Here is a 21,139-nt window from a genome sequence, read left to right on the forward strand (position 1 = left end):
ATTTTATTATGCAAATTAAATGGAAATTTTAGTGATTATCCTGTGAGTTTGTGCTGTGTTAATTTAGCTCCTTCACATACTAAATTGCCAATCTCCACTTTGTGATATATATATCTATAGCTACGCACACACACACACACACACGGGGTGGGGGGAGGGAGAGAGAGGGAGAGAGAGAGCCCTAGAAGACTTTTAAACATATGAAGTGCTTTTATGAATTACTTGCCTTTATCTCAGGCTATGAACATTTTTCAACCAAAGTGATTTTTCACGTGAAGATGGTGTGGATTAGGCTTGCCTACATGCAGTGGGAGCCACAAATCAACAGAGGCTATTCACATAGGTTCCATTCTTTCATGTGGAAGTATGGGGGATAGCATGCTAAGACTGGTATCATCACACAGACTGCCCAAGACCTACTCCTTCCAGCTTTTGGCTCCGTGATCCCTTGGGTAGGGCCCAAGATTGCTGCTGGAAACTAGTGACTATGTTCAGGGTTGATGCGATAGGAAAAGAAAACATTTTCCTGGAGGTTTTATCCACTGACACTCCATTGTCCAAAATGAATCACTGGTCATTTCTAAACATGAGGGAGGTGGCAAAATATGGTTTGCAATGCCATGTGCTCAGCTAAAAGGAGAGGCTTGCATCATGAATGAAGACAGCAGGTCTAACACTGAGGGATAACATTTGTCTCTGACACAGGAAACACACAGGTTAGGAGTGGACTGTGGAGTCACACAGCTTCTCTGATTCTTGGCTCTGCCAGTTACTAGGTTGTACCTTTGGTCAAGAGTCTTCAAAACGTCCATGTCTTTTTTTTTTTTTTTAAGATTTATTTCTTTATTTGAGAGGCAGAGTTACACAGAGGCAGAGGCAGAGAGAGGTCTTCCATCCACTGGTTCACTCCCCAGATGGCCGTCAGGAGCCAGGAGCTTCTTTCTGGTCTCCCATGTGGGTGCAGGGGCCCAAGCACTTGGGCCATCTTCTACTGCTTTCTCAGGCTACAGCAGAGCACCTGGTCAGAAATGGAGCAGCCGGGACTTGAACTAGCGCCCATATGAGATGCCGGCACTGTAGGCAGCAGCTTTACCCGGTACACTTCAGTGCTGGCCCCCTTTCCATGTCTTCATTTCCTTCCCTATAGAGACAATACAATTGTCATGAGTGTTTATTATCAAGACCTTTAGAACAGTGTCTGACTATGTGCTATTGTTCTTGCCACCAGCCCCAGGGTTTCCTGTAACTCATGTATCTATAGGGAGGGCAGCCTCAAGTTTGTTAACTACTCAAGCCCCAGAGCCTAGTATGATGCCTGGTGCTTTGTAATTACGGAGACATAGATGAATGAATGGGTTAGACTGCATGAATTTTTTTTTTTTTTTTGACAGGCAGAGTTAGACAGAGAGAGAGACAGAGAGAAAGGTCTTCCTTTTTGCTGCTGGTTCACCCTCCAATGGCCACTGCGGCCAGTACATCTCGCTGATCCGAAGGCAGGAGCCAGGTGCTTCTCCTGGTCTCCCATGCGGGTGCAGGGCCCAAGGCCTTGGGCCATCCTCCACTGCACTCCCGGGCCACAGCAGAGAGCTGGCCTGGAAGAGGGGCAACCGGGACAGAATCCGGCGCCCCGACCGGGACTAGAACCCGGTGTGCCGGCGCCGCAAGGCGGAGGATTAGCCTGTTAAGCCACGGCGCCGGCCAGACTGCATGAATTTTAAATCACAGAGCTTCCACTTTCTGGTTGGTTTACTGGACATTACTTGATCCCTGCTTCAATTTTCCCTTCTTTAATATGGACATAAATTACACTAGGTATTCTTCCTTTGCTGTCTGGGTCTACTCTCCAACCCTGCCAAGGAAGCTGACGTCTACAGATTTCAGCTCTGACTTCTCATCTGCACTGGCCCTTGGGAAGCCTGGCAGGTGATCAGAGGTGGAAGGAGAATGAGCTAGTTCATTTATTCCTGTGGCTTCCACCCTGCAGAGCCGTGATTTGACAGTGACTGAGTGTCTGGTCTGAAAGTTATTATGAGGTGGCTCTCTTTTCACAGCTGTAGGTGATTCTGAGTTCCAGCATTTGCTCTCTGCTATTTCTGTCACCAGGGGCTTTCAATATCATTGGTTGGTAACTCTTTTTAAAATTACATTTTTAATATTTTTGTATATTTGAGAGGGGAGAGGGAGAAAGAGCCCTCACATGTATTGGTTTACTCATCAGATGCCTTCAACAGTTGGAGCTGGTCAGGAGCTGAAGCTAGGAGTTGGGAACCTAAGCCAGGTCTCCCAAATGATGTCACTGAATGCAATCACTTGAGCCATCACCACCCCTCCCTTGGTCTGCATCAGCAGGAAGCTGGAGTCAGGAGCTGGAGCCAAGAACTGACCCTAGGCTCTTCAATGTAGGGCATAGGTGTCTTCATGGCTAGGCTAAGAGCCTGCCTTCTTTATTGATTTTCCTCTTGCTTGCTGCACTTTTATAAATAGACCCTTCATTAAATTTTCCTCAGTTCTCCATTTGTTTGTTGTTTTCCTTCTGAAACCATGACTGATCACAATGCTCATAGAGTTGTTCTGAGTGTTCAATGAAATAACACACATAAGAGCTTAATTTAATATCTGACACAGAATAAACACTAGATAAATTTCAGCTGCAAGACTGTGTTTTTTACCTCTTGTTATTTTGTGCTTCACAATATCTTTGTTCCATATGATTTTCAAAGAGCTTGTGGTTTTTTGAAATATTTTACTGCTAAAAATGATCAGAGTGTACCTAAGCTTATTTTTTTTCTTTCAATCTTTTACCTTCAAACAAAATGGCACCTAACATTTTCCCCCATATTTCCTGTCTTTGTTAAAATATGAATATGAGCCCAATATAGTGTTCCCTGCTATGGACCTGTGAACTTGGAATTCTGAGAAGGGCTGTTGTGCTAAGGGTATACAGGCCAGTGTTGGGCAATTGGACTCGGCAGCTCCAGATTAAGGAGATTCAGGCCCCAGGGGGAAATGGTGAGAGAGCCATCAAGTAGACCAGGGAATCAGGACCAGAGAATGTAGCCAAAGTTGATTTGAGCATAGTAGATTTTGAGTGTTTGATTTTGAACTTTGTTTTTAGAAACAGAAAATCTAGAGGGCATTAATGTGTTCTGGGGTTTCACCGGGTGTTGGGGGAAAGTAGTCCTTGGGTGCAGGGCAACTAATGGATGCTTTTCACGATGAGTTCTGATTCTCTACTCTGACCTGCCAAATTCATGATCTTGTAGAGTTTTGTACGACACAAGAGCTGGATTCTTAGCATCTATTGTTGTTCCTAAGACCCCCTAGATGCTCCACGTGATGCTTCTGAAATTGGTGCAACTACACCATATGATTTTTAGATTTTACCATATTGATCCTTGCTTGATATCTCAGGGATTTATCCTCTATGTTAGGGACTAGATGATGATGGTAACAGTGGTGATGGTGGTGGTATCTGAAAGCCTTCACAAAATGATTGCTGCAAACATTCTCTTGCTTAAGGAAGTTAAAATATACCAACTCTGAGAATGATAAAGAAGAAAATAGAAAGTAGGTAGACTTAGTATTTAGTTGCATGCAGTACTTTCCATCTCATAGATACAAACAATTTGATTTTTATTTTCCAACAATATAGCAAGGAATCACCATTTGTACCTATTTATAATGAAGGAGTTGATAGATGTGAGATATTGCTTATTTTTAAAAGTCATCTGGGGTCAATAATTAAAACCAATATAATTCAGTGAAAATATATTTTAATAACTGACCATTTTTGGCAATTTCTTTTTCTTATATGTGGCTTCTGTTTCTCTAGATTTGGATATCAGAAACACATGAACAGATGTCGCAAGTTTGTTTAAACACAGAATTGGCTGAAATAAAGAGTAAAGCCTTATTAAATGAGGAAACATTATGCTCTGGGATTATTGGAAGGTATTCTTTTTTTAAAAAGTGCTTATTTATTTATTTATTTGAAAGGCAGACTGACAGAGAAGGAGAGACAGAGAAAATGAGAGCTTTCATCCACTGGTTCACTCCTCAAGGGGCCATATAGGCCAGGGCTGGGCCAAGCCAAAGCCAAGAGCCTGAAACTCCATCCAGGTCTCCCATGTGGGTAGCACTGGCCCAACTATGTGGGCCATCTTCCACTGCTTTTCCAGGCACATTAGCAGGGAGCTGGATTGGAAGTGGAGCAGCTGGGACCAGAACCAGCATTCCAATATAGAATGCTGGCTTCACAGGTGGTGGCTTAACCTACTGTGCCACAGTGCTAGCCCCTTAAAGGTATTCTTAATATTTTCTTTTGATTATAGGATATACACATGTAGGATGGGATTTGTAGAAGCAGGAAAGAGTTAGAGTGGGACCTAGCTACATAGTAAAGAAACACATCAGGCGTTTTTGTCACAAGCTTCTGTACTTTTGCTCATGCTATTCCATTTGTCATTTATCACACAACATTCTACTCTGGGACCAGTTAAAAGGTCGTTTCCTCTTTATATTTTTTTCTTAGCCCAAGGTTCTGACTATTTAGTTTGGAACCCCAGTCCACAATTACTTGAGGAAGTTATTTTGTGTCTGCAGTCCTAAATTTGTTCATCTGTAAAGTGGCAGTTTTGAAAGTACCTACTTCATAGAGTTGCTCTGGTGTTTAGAAAATAAAGTATAAATTGTGCACAGAAGTATTGCCTGACATGTGTAAGAATTAGGGACTCATGCAGCCATTAATCAAAATCAATTGCTCATGTATCATTGCCTCCTACTATTTTATGCCCTGCAAAACAGTTGAACTTGCATTCTAGCTATTTATATGTCTGAGTTTCCCCAGGGACAGAGAGTTCCTGAAGGGCTCAGGCTTATCTGTAGTCCTGCAGCCTTGTACAATGCCCAGCCATGGAAGCATGTGGCATAGATTTTGCCTTACATTGTAGTTACTGGAAAATGCAGCCACAGTAATGACAAAAGACTAAAATTTCCATTTACTCTTGGGATATTTTATTTAGCATAGCACATAAAAAGTCACAAACATAAAAACTATTTTTAAAATACTCATAAAAACTCAGCGCTAAATTGGTTGTGTATGACTTTGAAAGTTTAAATAAAGCAGAATGACATGTTTTCTAAAAATTGTCATCTTGTTTCCAGGGACACCGGGTCGCCTGCCACAGGCTTTGGAGCTGTCTTTACTAGACACCCACCAGACTGGGGAAAAATGTTAGTAAGTCCCTAAACCGCTGGGGATTGTATGAAATATTTCTTGGTTTAGGAGGTTGATTTTCAGGGGTGATCCCATGCAGTGTACCAAGGTCAACAAATGTCCTTCACATGCATCTCAGACTTCCCTTTCACAGAAGTTTTTTTTTTTTTCCCATCAGCATGCATAAATTCATAATGCTATTGGTTGAGAATCCCTTATCTAAAATGCCTGGGATCAGAAGTGCTTTGAATTTTGTATTTTTTGCAGAGTTTGCAGTATTTGCTTATGTATAAGGAGATAGTTGGGGATGGGATCCAAGTCTAAATGAAGTTATGTTTCATATACACCCTGTCATGTAGCCTGAAGGTAATTTTATGTGATAGTCCTAGTGAGCCTGTGTTTTGAGTATGCTCTCATCACATGGAGTCAGGTGTGGAATTTTCCACTTGTTGGGGTGTGTGGTGTTCAGAAGGTTCAGGTTTTGGAGCATTTCAGATTTAGGATTTTAGGATTAAGAAAGCTGAACCTGTATTTGCAGTTTCTGTATCTGTGAATTCTCCTACTTACTAAAATTTATTTATAACTCCCAAATCACTCTTCATGGTGCTGTCATTTCATTTGTGGATATGTGCAGATTGGCAAGAAACTTCAAGTCACTTGGTATGTACACTCTCAGCTGAGGATGAACAAAGTAACATGCTGCCTTCTTGTTTCAGCTTTCATATTGTACACAAGTCTCCTCTTCCCACTCCATATAGTGCCATGTTTTCCAAACTTTCATGCTTTCTGTTGGTGACATCACTGATTAAAATATCCCAAAAGCTTAGTGCTCAGTTGTGATTGTGTTCCTAGGTGCTGGAAAGTTGCAATGTGTTTTTCGGAGAAAATATATGTGTTAGATAAGCTTCACTCAGGCAAGAGTTACAGTGCTGTTAGAGGTGAGGTCAGTGTTAATACGCAGGGAATAAGGTGCCCTTAAACAGAAATATACATATAGCTAAGTTATATGTTGATCACCTGGTGAAATTGTTGTGACCATGAGCTTGAAGGAATGGAATCCTGTTTTTCCCCTAAGAGCAGTGGTTCACTACTTGCTAGTGCAGTTTCCACAGCATTTTTATAGAGCATTACTGTGGACAATGAGAATTGCCTGCATGGCAGGAGGCTACTATTTTTACTAATACAGTGAAGATAAGTGATATGGTAATAGACTTACGAGCATGGCAAATCTCTAAGTATTAGGTTGTGCATTAAAGGTTTGTTGCAAAGATTAAGTCAGTAAATATATGTAAAACAGTTAAACAGTGATTGACACATAATGTAGTAAGTGATCTGCTGGACATATGTGTGAACCCTTTCAATTATAAACTCATATTAGGTGAGCAAATTTTCTTGGATTATTTATTTTTTAATATATTGTGTTTTCTTTCGTTCTCTCTTTTAGAAATCCCTCTTTTGGTTGTTGGATTTCATGTCCTGGTGCTCTAATTTTCTTGTCTTTTCTCTCCTGTTTTCTATTTTGTCTTTTTACTATCACCTTTCCTCTCTCTTCCTTCAACCCTATGGTTGAATTCTCTTCTTGTTTCCTGAATCCTTCTGTTTTTATAGGACTTATTTATTTATTTATGGTTTCCTGACCACACTATCTTATCTGGGGATGTTAATGATAGTTTATTTTTCTTTAATTATCTCCCTAGTCTCTGTTTTTGCCAATACACCTTGCTTTGGTTTGGTTTTTGTTGGTTCCATGCTAGAGGTATTTTCCTCAGGTGTCCAGTGGTCAACCCTTGTACTTTACTGATGATTAAGAGATGAGGCTCAGAGTCTGTGAGTGAGCAACCTGTGACAGATATCTTTAATCTTAACTCAAGTCTCATCTGCTATGCCACCTCCTCCAGAGGACCTTCCCATGCCTACTGACCTGTCCAAACCCCATGACTTGGTAAGGTTCCTCATTGTGGGCATCCATACCACTCACGGTATACTTCTTTTATCCTAACACATCTTTGGTGCAAATACTCACATGTAGTGGAATGAGAAGGCCGTGCCAAGATGGCCGCTGGCAAGTGAGCATCAGTTACTCAGGAATGGCTTTGAAACCCACCTGCCAACAGAGCCTGCCTGGCAACAGGGTGTGATTGGTTAGGGCATAAACCTCCCCTTGACCAGATTAGCTGCCTCGGCTATATAAGCTGCTGTACCAACTGAAATAAACGAGTCTGCGAGCTGCTCGCCTCTGGCCTGCTTTCACCTGACTCCCAGGGTCTGTGCAGTGACTCTGTGCCTCTTGCCCCCACCATGCTCCTCCTCTCAGAACGAATCCACAGCAACACTCACAGTCTTACCTTTCTTGTTAAATCTAGCTCTAACACAACTCTATCCCCAGTGCCTAACAGAGAACCTGACTCTCAACAGATGAATGATTGTTTATCTTCAGTGAAAAGATGAACTGAGGTTGAACAGAAAATCGTAACAAAAGGGCTGGTTTCTATCTTATTTAATTTGGGAATTCAAGGCCTGTAGATCCAAAAGTTCTCAATTCTGTTTTAGTAAATGCACTGAAGACACAGGATCTTTTAGGAAACTGCCCTTTATTAGTTTGAATTGCTAGAATTACTTGTTTGTTTTATTTGATTTGTGATTATTGGCAAGGGAATAAATACACAAGTACCTTCAACTGTTCTCAGCTCATTCCATATGTAATTCTTTCTTTCAGCTAATACACATTAATTATGAGATGTTCCACACAATAGGATGCTGTGGTGTTCTATAATCTACTCTCTTGAATATTAACTATTCTTTTGCTTCTTGCCAACTGTACAGCTGTGGAAGTTAAATGTCAACTTTAAAAGGCAATGAATAAGAATGAGTTTGCTCAGTGGACCAAAGTAATGTGCTTCAACTTAGAAAAGAAAGGCTGTAATCATAATGTAAATGTAAACTCCAGGTTACCTCTTCAGGAAAAAAAATCAGAATACAGGTATAGCTTTGTTGTTAAGGAGACATTTATCTGATGCACTTATCTGAATTATTGGATATGTCCATTATGTTGTGATGGCATTGGACTATCTGTTTCATTTCTTTATAACTCAACCCATGGCCCATCTTCTTTATTTTGTACCCATGTGAAAAAGACACAGCATCTTTCCCCCTACAGTTTTTTAGCAAACATCTCAGTGAAGTGTGTTGAAGATTAGAACAACTAGAATGTTTAATGCCACTGAACTTGTCATTCCCAAGCTTAGCCAGAGAAAAGGGTTTTTGTGAATAATACCTTCCTTATATATCACAGATTGAGATAAATGGGGGAAAAAAAGAGTGAAAATATAGGGAGTTGTTGGGTTGAGACTGAAAGTGACCTCAAAGGCTTAAACTTTAAAAATGATGTGTGCAGATTCTGATGTGAGATGGAGGCCCTCTGGACCTGGAGCTGTTGTTTCTCTCAGGAGTTGGTCACAGTTTCATCCGAGAGTTTCTGAGGACTTGACAGTGACCAGTGATGTCCGAGTGGCTCAGAGGTCTCTTAGACATCAACTGTGCCTTCCGATGCACACAGACACAGCTGCATGTGTGAGGACACCTCTGAAGTACATGGATAGAGACAGTGAAGGTGAAGTTCCGAGAGGCACGTGTCCTTTAGACATGTTGGAGAATTAGATGCAAACATGAATATAGTGAGTTAATTTAGGGGTCTTTCTTTGCTCTCCTACTTGATTCTCACGCATCTTGAGTAACTTTCATTTAATTTGGAAACACTCTTTACAAGGCATGGAAAACTAATTCACTAATTATCAGAGGTCCCTATATATCTGATCATCCAAATAAAATCGGTGTTTGGTTTATCCACAGAACCAAGCACTTGTAGTAAATTCATTCTAAGTACTAACATTTTCTATGCAAAAGTATCTAGACTGCCTCAGACATCATTAAACAAACAACCAGAAACCAAAACAACAGAAGAGGCAGCAACAAAAACTGTATGACACAAAACTGATTTTGAAAGGGAGATGTTGGGGGCTGGCGCTGTGGTGCAGCAGGATAACGCCCTGGCCTGAAGTGCCAGCATCCCATATGGGCTCCATCTGGTTCTAGTCCCAGCTGCTCCTCTTCCTATCCAGCTCTCTGCTGTGGCCTGGGAAAGCAGTAGAAGATGGCCCAAGTCCTTGGGTCCCTGCACCTGCATGGGAGACCCGGAGGAAGCTCCTGGCTCCTGGCTTTGGATCTGCGCAGCTCCGGACATTGCAGCCATCTGGGGAGTGAACCATCGGATGGAAGACCTCTCTCTCTCTCTCTCTCTCTCTCTCTCTCTCTCTCTGCCTCTCCTCTCTCTGTGTAACTCTGACTTTCAAATAAATAAATAAGTCTTTTTTTAAAAAAGAAAAGGAGATACTGGAATGAATACAATTTTATGTTAAGATCTTATTTCTCAGAAGCCCTAATTGAAATACACAGCTGTGTAGTGGGTTAAGCTGCTGCCTGTGATGCTGGCATCCCAAATAGCCGCTGGTTCAAGTCCTGGATACTCCACTTCTGATCCAGCTCCCTGCCAATGTGTCTGGGAAAGCAGCAGAGGATAGTACCTCTGCACACATGTGGGAGACCTGGAAGAAGCTCTTGGCTTCAACCTGACCCTGCCCTAGCTGCTGTGGCTATTTGGGGGAGTGAATCAATGAATGAAAGATCTCCCTCTCTGTGACCCTGACTTTCAAATAAATAAATAAATCTCTAGGAAATTAAATGTACAGCTATAACCAGGGATAATGGTTCTCAGGAAAATTCAGGTTTCGAAAGTAATTATTTATTTTCTTGAAGGCAGAGTGAGATATAGAAATAGAAAAAGAGAAATATCCTTTATCTGCTGGCTCACTCCCTAAAGGCCCACAACAGCTAGGAGCCAGGAACTCCATCCAGGTTTCCATGGACGGCAAGGACCCAAATACTTGAGTCATCACTTTCTACCTCCCCCAGGTGTACATTAGCAGGAAGCTGGAATTGGGAGCAGAGCTAGGGCTCGAACCCAAGCACTCCAGTATGGGATGTGAATGTTCCAGGTGGTGTCTGAATCACTGTGCCAAACGTCAGCCCTAAGTCACTTTTCTTGGTGGGGAAAGGTGATCCTGGCACCAGGTTTTGCTGTCTGAGAAACAGGCCCATAGAATCTTTGGTCAATTTGAGAGCAGCCCAGGAGGACCAAGCACAAGGTCAGCTCTAACTGGTGCATCCTGTCGTTTTCATCAAATTTCATTTCCTCACGGTGGCAGTGATTAGTGTACATTGTTAAAATTTTATGATAAATGTGTCTTGTTTCCAGAACTCATCCAAGCACTTATGTGATCCACATGGTGGGAAGGGAAACTAATTAATAGTGTTTTGGATCACTGGGTAGCATTTTAGACATTGAGTGGTTTTCCACAAAGAATGTACTGTGGGGAAATTGGAAACCTAGGCTCAACTTCTGCACCTGCACTGCACCTGCTATGTGACCTTGCGCTGGCTAATACCACTCTCTGGACTCCAGTTGCTTCCATCTGGAAAATGAGGGGAGTGAACCAAATGATCTGTAAAAGTCCTTTCCCATGCTGGCATTTTACAGCTCTGAAGAGAAAGGCATAGATAGTCACATAAATGGGCAAGTTAAATGAGGCCCCAAAGTCATTTAGGCAGCTAACTTCTCATTGTTGGCACAGAGCTCCTTTCCATATGTTTGCCGAGTGGTCACTCCACAGTGGCAGTAGCAAGCTTAGGCTATGGCTTGAACTCTTTCAGTTTATTCCTTTCCCAGGAGCACTTTACATCTGTAAAACCTTCTGCACCCTTCAGAGGAAAGGGACCGGGTATGACTTAGAAGGGTTTTTGTTTTGCTTTTCTTTTGTTTGCTCAATGTCCAGTCAGTGGCAAGGCACTTGCTTCCTTCTCTGCTCAGGTACTTGCAAGGTGCCTTGTCTGTTGGTGAAATACGACTCAGTTCTTAAACATCTTTCCAGAAGAAAAAAAAAAATTTCAATGAATTGCCACCCTGTGATACACATGATGAGAAAGATAATAACAAAGAGAATGTAAAGAGGCGAGTGGTGTGGGGAAAAGGCCCTAGACTGAGAGTGAAACAGACCTCAAATTCACTTCTGGATTCTCCATCTCATTCCACTGTGGGACTTACTGTCCTTGTGTGTCCAACTTTCTTTTTTTGGACACCATCCTCTCTGCTACTCAGTGTTTCATGGCTAGGCCGTGTGATGACCTAGTCTCTTTCCTGTGTCCACCTTCTCACAAGCCCAGGTGTTGGGCACACGCTCCAGGCTGGGCCCAGCAGAGAAAGTGCTGGGACAGTAACTGCAGTTTGGAGGAAGTTCCCTATCTTGCTGCAGGTTACAGGTTTAGTGGCTGTCTTGCTTGCAGGGGAGTGTACATCTGTAAATGAAAGTAAGCAGAGATGTGGACAAGGAGAGTTTTGATCATTTTTTATGTGAGCTAGTATTTTTTCTCTCAAGCCTTTCGAGTTGAATTTCTATAACTTATGACTGTGTGCATAATACTAAGGTAAGACCAATGGCTCTACTCCCAATCTGTGTGTACTGATGGTCCTCTTCCCCACTTAATGCTGTATAATTGTTCAGACCTGGTTAATGCCACTCTTAGGATCATTGGTTACTATCCTCACCCTGTCTTTTATGGCTTTGTCTAAATATGATCAGAGTCAGTGAACTTGGAAGGCTTCCATAGCCTTGGCAATTCATGACGAGAGCCTAGGGTGGTTACTGGTGCCATAACCTAGAGTGTCAATTTGTTGGGTCAACAACAGGAGTCACTGTGCACTTGCTCCTCATGTGGGATCTCTGTCCTTAATGTGCTATACATTGTGATTTAATGCTATAACTAGTACTCAAACAGTATTTTACACTTTGTGTTTCTGTGTGGGTGCAAACTGATGAAATCTTTACTTAATATATACTAAATTGATCTTCTGTATACAAAGAGAATTGAAAATGAATCTTGATGTGAATGGAAAGGGAGAGGGAGCGGGAGAGGGGAGGGTTGCGGGTGGGAGGGAAGTTATGGGAGGGGGAAGGCATTGTAATCCATAAGCTGTACACTGGAAATTTATATTCATTAAATAAAAGTTAAAAAAAAATACTAAGGTAAGCGGAGTCTTACAGGAAGCTTATCCTCCGCCAGCCGCTGTTCCAAGTGTTTCATACATGTGACCGCCTTCTCTCCCACAAAAACTCCCTGAGTTCATTCCGTCATTATCAGTGTTCTGTGGAGGGGAAATACAGAGGCAGAGAAGTCGAGTAACACGTCCAGGCTCTCAGAGCGAGCAAGTGGCCCTGAGCTGGGATTTGGACAGACAGTGAATGCGGGAGCTCCCGCTTCTCGGCTGCTCCTCTGTGCTGCCTCCATCCTGTATTACAGACCAACTCTGAGGAATCTGGAGTATTCTTTAGGTTCTCTCAAATGCAAACCTGCAGATCATACACATAATTGCCACATTTCGGCGAGCCAGGCCTTGATTACTGTATTAATGTTGTATCTATAGCTCTCTATATATGGAGCTTTAATCTGGGAATTGGCTCATGTTGCTTTGGAAGCTGAGAAGTCCCGCCATCTGTCGTTGGATTCTGCTGTGGAATCAGGAAAAGCAGTGTGTAATTCAGTGAAGAGTTTGAAGATCTGAGAACTAAGAGGGCCACAAGTACAAGTCCCAGAGCTGAAAGGCCCAATAACCAGGACCTCGGATGGTTTTTTTTTTTAAGATTTTTAAAAATTTATTTGAAAGAATTATAGAGAAAGGTAGAGACAGAGAGAGAGAGAGAGAGAGAGAGAGAGAGAGAGAGAGGTCTTCCATCCACTAGTTCACTCCCCAAATGGCTGCAATGGCCAGAGCTGAGCCAATCCGAAGTCAGGAACCAGAGGCGTCTTCTGGGTCTCCCACACGGGTGCAGGAGCCCAAGGACTTGGGCCATCTTCTACTGCTTTCCCAGACCATAGTAGAGAGCTGGATTGGAAGAGGGGCAGCAGGGATTAGAACCGGTGCCCATATGGGATGCTGGCGCGTCAGGCCAAGGCTTTAACCCACTGTGCCACAGTGCTGGCCCCAAGGACCTCTGATGTTTAAGAACAAGAGAAAATGGGCCTCCCAGCTCAAGAAGAGAGAGAGATTTTGGTCTCCCCACACATTTTTGTTCTATTTGGGCCCTCCGTGAGGTGAATGCTGACCCAAATCGGTGAGGGCCAATTTCTTTCCTCAGTCTGCAGATTCAGACCTCATCTCTTTCGTAGACATTCCACCAGGCACAATGTTTTATCAGACATCTGGGCATCCTTTGACCCCATCAAGTTAATACATGAAATTAGCCATCACAAGCAGCAAGCTCATGAAGAAAATTCTGGTGAAAATTTCCTGCCCCCTTTGAAAGTTTCTGTAGTCAAAATTTCTAAGTTTTAAACAAACCAGGTTATTGGTTCCCCAGACATTTCTTGGTCTTAGCCTGACATTGTTTGTCCGTCAGTCAGGAATCCTGCCTGAGCTTAAGTCAGCAGCCTCACAACCAAGAAGGGATTGGTACTGTGAATGCCAGAATTTGTAGATACTCAAGTCCCTTTGAAAAAAATAATGCCACATTGGAATAGAAGCTATGCATATCCTCCAGCATATTAAAATCATCTCCAGATAACTTATCATACCTGATAGAGTGTCAATGATATAAATCATTATTACATTTTATTATTTAGAAGATAATTACAAGGAAAGGTTGTACATGTTCAGTACACAGTTTTTTTCTGAATATTTTATCTTTCTGTTTTTTAAGATTTATTTATTTGAAAGAGCTACAGAGAGGGAGAGATCTTCCATCCACTGGTTTACTCCCCACATGGCTGCAAGGGTTAGCGCTGGGCCCGGCCAATGCCAGGAGCCAGGAGCTTCATTTGGGTCTCCCATGCAGGTGGCCATCTTCTGCTGTTTTTCCAAGGCCATTATCAGGGAACTGGATCAGAAGTGGAGCAGTCAGGACACAAACCAGTACCCATATGGGATGCCAATGTCAGCAGCTTTACCCATATGCCACAGTGCTGGCCAATTTTTTTTTTTTAATATTTTCAACCTATAGTTGGTTGAATCTGCAGATGAGGAGCTCCTGTATCTCTCCTAACTAGTCCCTTTGCCTCCAGTCTTGTCCTTTTCCACCCATTCTCCACCTTGAAGCTTGATATGATCTCTATAAACTGAAAAAAGAACCATGCCCTTCTGCTGGTTAATTAATATCATTAGAGTATAGTCTTTTCTTACTGAACACTTTGTGTTTGTGGTACTGAGCTAAGTGCTTTGTAAGCCTTATTTCATTTAATTCTCATTTTTTAAGGTAACATTGTGGTGCAGTGGGTTAAGCCACCACTTGGAATGCCCGCCACTCATGTAGGAGGACCAGGATGGAGTCCTTGGCTCCCGGCTTCTGTTTGGCCTAACCCCAGCTGTTGCAGGCATTTTGGGAGTGAATCAGAAGATGGGAGATTCTTTTTGTCTCTCCCCCCCTCTCTGTCCCTCTGCCTCTCAAATAAATAAATCTTTAAAAGAAAAAAGGTAGATTCTTCAACTATCCCCATTAAAAAGCACTCAGGGTGGGAAAAGTAACTTTCTGAAAGTTCCTTACCTACTATGTGCCAGAGCTGGATTTTAAACTCACATCTGGTCTCTTTGACTATAGGATCCGTGTCACTCAACACTACACTACATTGTCTTTCACGCTTAAATGTGCTCCATAGTCTTAAAAGTACTTTCACATGCAGTGTCTATTGCTCTATTCTTCCCAATAATCGTTCAAAGTCATTTGGAGGAGGATTTTCTTAATTGCACAGAGGAGGAAATGAAAAAAAAAATGAGAGTACTTCAAATAGTTTATGGGCAAATGAAATCAAAATATAAATATATTTTGATGCATTTTTGAAATCTATGTGCAGTTTTTCCATAATGTGCATTTCCATGACCTTTTTGAGGATCCCACATACCGGTATAATTAAGGAATCTGATTCCTGACTAATTAATCTACCCATGTAGTCTATAAATATTTATGGGACAGACACTTGTGGGAGGAGTTAAGATGCAGAGAGTTTAAGCAACTTTCTCAAGGTCCCATGACTGCTCGGTGGCAAAGCAGAAACTAGAATGCCTGGGTCCCTTTTTGTGTTCTTGATGGGAGGAGAGAACTACTTGCCAAGCAACTGGGATCATACCAAGCTTGGATCAGGAGGAAAAGTGGATTTGAATGTTCCTTTATTTCATCTTTCCTCTCCCCCTCTTTAGCCACTAGCTTCTTAGGAGTTCATTTCTGAAAAATAGGCCTGCCATTCAGCAGCTGTGGAAAGATTACTGGATTTGACCCGTGTGGCTTCACTTAATTGGTAGAAGTAGGAAGAAATGTAAGTGTATTTATTCTTGTCAGCTCAGTAAAAGATTTAAAAACAAAGGGTTGCTAGGAAGAATGAGACAGAATTTCCCAGAGTGGTTACAAGGGCCTCACCTCCTCCTGTACCATGCAGAATCAGGGAGACTCCGTCCCCTCTGTGGCTATCCTTGTCTTAGAGAATGAAAGCAGATTCTACCGCTGCTAGTGATGTGATTCACTCCAAATTAATTCTCTGCTTCTTTGAGTTATTTACTCAGATTCAGACTCCTAGATGGGACCCTCTGGTTTGGTGATTTTGCACTGACTGCCAGGAAGCTGAGTGAGAAGGTATCTGCTCCTCCTGCAATGAAACAAAATGGAACAGTTGCCCTTTAAGGTTCTTCCAAGTTTAACACATTGTGATTCTGCTAGCTTTGTACACCATCTTGTCACTGTTTCACACATGGTGCTACAGATGGCACTGTAGCTAATACTGTGGCTCTACTGATAACTTCATTACTGGACTTCTTTTCCTTTCTGTCTTAGAAAACATTGTTAGCTGTTCTCGACCTTACAGTGTGCCTTAAGTGCAACTGTTAAGGGTTGGAGAGGCCATATGTGGCCAACTGTGGGTGGTGCTGGGTGAAAGCCAGCAGTCTAACTTCCTGTGTCCTTATAGTGTGGCATCATCCTGGTGAATTCACCAGCATCTGGTCTTCAGTTTTAAATCTACAGAAAGACCTTTTTATTGTACTTCAGTATTTATCTGACTCATGGAGATTGACTTAGGCTCATTACACTGAAAGAGAAGCCAGAATTCCAATTAGTTAATTTGTGGTGAGAAATACAATTTCCATGTATACTAGACAGACATGGCAGCCTAATAAGAGCATTTGTTCTCTGCAACAACCATATGGGAAGCCCATGTGCAATTGGAGTGCTGTTCTGTGTTTGGGATCCCAGCAAGTGGAGCTGATAATATGATCACAATCATCAATGCCCTTGCCTACTTGCCATTGGACCCTTTCCATGATAAGTGACAGGAGCATGATTGAATTTGGGCAACAAGGGGTATTTATTAAAAGAGTACTGGAGTACCTCATGGAATTACAGGAACAGCCATGATAGAGAATCTAGCTTCAGAGTTGACCAGAATCAGGATTAGAAAATTTCCCAAGATTCTCTTCCTGTTGACTTGGCTCACTTTCTCCGAGGACCAACTTCTTCCACATGCTAAGGATATTATATCCTGCGATTCCTGTTTCAGGAGAGAGACTATTTTTTTTTTTATCACCAGTATCTGTTAAGAAAGGAAAACCCTAAAGGAGCGCCCTGACCAGCTGTGGCCAGAGGCTGATATTTGGACCTATTTGCGGTAGGCAGGGCTGGGAGTGGTTGAGAAGAGTGACATGTACAGACTTGTTCCTGTGCTTCCAGATAATGCTGTGGAGTCATTGTCAGCTGCCAGTGAGTTGGACTGGTGCCCTGACCTTGATGTACTCCAGCTGTTCTCTCAGAATCAGATATCTCGCGAGCCAGGTCATGTCTTCCCTTAGACAATGCCTAGAACAAATGCCTCTCCTATCTTTTTGACCTCTTACTTTCCTGAATTTCTGTGACAGCCATTTCCCTAATGGACTTTTTTTTTCTGCTGTAGTTGATATCTTAGAAGAAGCTCCATGTTGACTTTCTGTATTTTTGTTCTCAAAAGATTATCTTACTTCAATTTAGAGAGCACATTATGTATTCCTTATGTATCAGTTAAAGGTTTCTGCCTTGTTCTTTAGATTAGGAAAAAAAAGCTGGAGAAGAAGCAATCACAAAGAATTTACAAGTAACTGGCTTTAAGTTATCATTCCTATTATAAAAGTTTCCATCTGGTTGAGCCGTATTACCTTTTCAGAAAGGTAACCGAATGTTGTAATCTTTCACTCTATTTATTTTACACCTAATGTGATAAATCTGTATCTTGTTCTACTCTAATTTTGTTGTTATGGCTTTATACATTCAATAAGTATTTTTTAGGGCCCTTGTATCAGATTCGGCACTGAGAGGGGATGATAGTGAGAGGGAGAAGGGACTAAACATGGGCAGAATGAATTTCTGTCTATTTTGAGGACTGAGATAATAAAATCCCAACTTGAATTGGCATGTCAAATGGGCAAGGTTACTCTCTGATGTTTGACAAGGGATCTTGACAAGCCTATCAATTGAATCATAATATTGAGTGAGAACTGGGTAGGCAAGCAAGTTCACTGTCTTCTATTAATAGTTAAACATATTTTAAAGATATGGAATAGTTTCATTATATAAATATTTCCAAACATCCATTCACTCATTTTCCAGCTATAACATAAATTAATATTTTTACCATATTTATTTCCTATTCTTTTAAAAGAAATTATATGAATCATGTTAATGAGTATTTTCTTCTGTTTCATGGCTTTTCTTATAACTTAATTTATGGTTGATTATTAGAACTTTTAAATTGTAATTTAGTCAAGACCTATATATGAAATGTTAAACTTCAAACATTTTAGAAATTACATATATGTATGTGTGTGTGTATGTGTATGTACCACATTCTAAAACCTCATGGAAATGTGTATTGTCAAAAAAACTGTGCATAGATTCCAATTTTTTTAAAGATTTATTTATTTATTTGAAAGTCAGAGTTACACAGAGGAGAGGCAGAGAGAGAGAGAGAGAGAGAGAGAGAGGTCTTCCATCTGCTGGTTCACTCCCCAGGTGGCCTCAATGGCCAGAGCTGTGCAGATCCGAAGCCAAGAGCCAGGAGCTTTTTCTGGGTCTCCCACAAGGGTGCAGGGGCCCAAGGACTTGGGCCATCTTCTCCTTTTTTCCCCAACTTTTATTTAATAAATATAAATTTCCAAAGTACAACTTTTGAATTACAACATCTTTCCCCCCATAACCTCCCTCCCACCCGCAACCATCCCATCTCCCACTCCCTCTCCCATCCATCCTTCATCATGATTCATTTTCAATTATCTTTATATACAGAAGATCAACTTAGTATATACTAAGTAAAGATTTCAACAGACTGCACCCACAAAGTATAGAGTACTGTTTGGGTAGTAGTTTTACCATTAATTTTCATAGTACAACACATTAAGGGCAGAGGTCCTACATGGGGAGCAGGTGCACAGTGACTCCCATTATTGATTTAACAATTGACACTCTTATTTATGACGTCAGTAATCACCCGAGGCTCTTGTCATGAGCTGCCAAGGCTGTGGAAGCCTCTTGAGTTCACCAGCTCTGATCTTGTTTAGACAAGGCCATATTCAAAGTGGAAGTTCTCTCCTCCCTTCAGAGAAAGGTACTGCCTTCTTTGATGGCTCGTTCTTCCCACTGGGATCTCACTAACAGAGATCTTTCATTTAGGTCATTTTTTTTTTTCCAGAGTGTATTGGCTTTCCACGCCTGTGAAACTCTCATGGGCTTTTTAGCCAGATTCGAATGCCTTAAGGGCTGATTCTGAGGCCAGAGTGCTGTTTAGGGCATTTGCCATTCTATGAGTCTGCTGCATATCCTGCTTCCTATGTAGGATCATTCTCTCCTTTTTAATTCTATCAATTATTTGCAGACACTGGTCCCATCCATGCAATCCCCTTGACACTCAATCCCATCCCCCCAATCAACCATGAACCTAAACTGATTACTCCAACAAGATGGCATTGGCACATGCCACCTTGATGGGATTGAATTGGAATCCCCTGGCAAATCTCTAGCTCTAATATTAGGGGTAAGTCCGAGTGACCATATGCTGAACTGTACATCTCCTCCCTCTCTTATTCCCACTCCCACATTCAACAGGGATCACTTTTCAGTCAAATTTAAATGACTAAGAATAACTGTGTGTTAATCAAAGAGTTCAACCAATGGTATTAAGCAGAACAAACAAACAAACAAACAAAACACCAAAAGGAATAAAATAGCAAGTTGTTCCTCGACAGTCAGGACAAGGGCTGATCAAGTCATTGTTTCTAATAGTGTCCATTTCACTTCAACAGGTTTCCTTTTAAGTGCTCAGTTAGTTGTCACCAATCAGGAAGAACATATGATATTTGTCCCTTTGGGACTGGCTTATTTCACTCAGCGTGATGTTTTCCAGATTCCTCCATTTTATTGCAAATGACCGAATTTCATTTTTTACGGCAGTATAGTATTCTATGGAGTATATATCCCATAATTTCTTTATCCAGTCTTCTGTTGATGGGCATTTAGGTTGATTCCATGTCTTAGCTATTGTGAATTCTGTTGCAATAAACTTTGAGGCACAGATAGCTCTTTCATTTGCCAATTTAATTTCCTTTGGGTAAATTCCAAGGAGTGGGATGGCTGGGTTGTATGGTAGGGCTATATTCAGGACTTCAATAGTGGCTTTACCAGTTTGCATTCCCACCAACAGGGGGTTAGTGTTCCTTTTTCCCCACATCCTTGCCAGCATCTATTGTTGGTAGATTTCTGTATGTAAGCCATTCTAACCGGGGTGAGGTGAAACCTCATTGTGGTTTTGATTTGCATTTCCCTGATGGCTAGTGAACCTGAACATTTTTTTCATGTGTCTGTTGGCCATTTGGATTTCCTCTTTTGAAAAATGTCTATTTAGGTCCTTGGCTCATCTCTTAAGTGGGTTATTTGTTTTGTTGTTGTGGAGTTTCTTGATTTTTGTAGATTCTGGTTATTAATTCTTTATCGGTTGCATAATTTGCAAATATTTTTCCATTCTGTTGGTTGCCTCTTCACTTTCCTGACTGTTTCTTTTGAAGTACAGAAACTTCTCAATTTGATGCAATCCCAATAGTTAATTTTGGCTTTGACTGCCTGTGCCTCTGGGGTCTTGTCTAGAAAGTCTTTGCCAGTGCCTATATCTTACAGGGTTTCTCTGATGTTCTCTAATAATTTGATGGTGTCGGGTCATAGATTTAGATCTTCAATCCATGTTGAGTGGATTTTTATGTAAGGTGTAAGATAGGGGTATTGCTTCATGCTTCTGCATGTGGAAATCCAGTTTTCCCAGCACCATTTGTTGAATAGACTGTCCTTACTCCAGGAATTGGTTTTAGATTCTTGATCAAGTTAAGTTGGCTGTAGATGTTTGGATTGATTTCTGGTGTTTCTATTCTGTTCCATTGGTCTATCCATCTGTTTCTGTACCAGTACCATGCTGTTTTGATTACAACTGCCCTGTAGTATGTCCTGAAATCTGGTATTGTGAGTATTTTTGTTGTACAAGATTGCTTTTGCTATTCAAGGTCTTCTGTGTCTCCATATGAATTTCAGGATAATTTTTTCCAGGTCTGAGAAGAATGTCTTTGGTATTTTGATTGGTATTGCATTGAATCTATAAATTGCTTTTGGGAGAATGGACATTTTGATGATATTGATTCTTCCAATTCATGAGCATGGAAAATTTTTCCATTTTTTGGTATCCTCTTCTATTTCTTTCTTTAAGATTTTGTAATTCTCATCTTAGAGATCTTTAACGTCTTTGGTTAAGTTTATTCCAAGGTATTTGATT

At 41.4% G+C, this 21,139-nt stretch overlaps 1 protein-coding gene across 4 annotated transcripts in view; it reads left to right on the plus strand.

Moving 5' to 3' along the window:
* The window catches only part of CFAP95 (cilia and flagella associated protein 95), a 171,329-nt gene that overhangs the window by 44,039 nt on the left and 106,151 nt on the right, over positions 1 to 21,139 (plus strand). For all 4 annotated transcript variants that reach the window (XM_062207073.1, XM_062207072.1, XM_062207074.1 and 1 more), the window contains exons 3-4: positions 3,833 to 3,951; positions 5,164 to 5,232. In XM_062207073.1, coding sequence (XP_062063057.1) covers positions 3,833 to 3,951; positions 5,164 to 5,232 — 188 coding nt within the window. The remainder of the gene's footprint in view (positions 1 to 3,832; positions 3,952 to 5,163; positions 5,233 to 21,139) is intronic.

This window comes from Lepus europaeus, chromosome 12 (assembly GCF_033115175.1).
Source record: "Lepus europaeus isolate LE1 chromosome 12, mLepTim1.pri, whole genome shotgun sequence".
Classification (NCBI taxonomy): domain Eukaryota; kingdom Metazoa; phylum Chordata; class Mammalia; order Lagomorpha; family Leporidae; genus Lepus; species Lepus europaeus.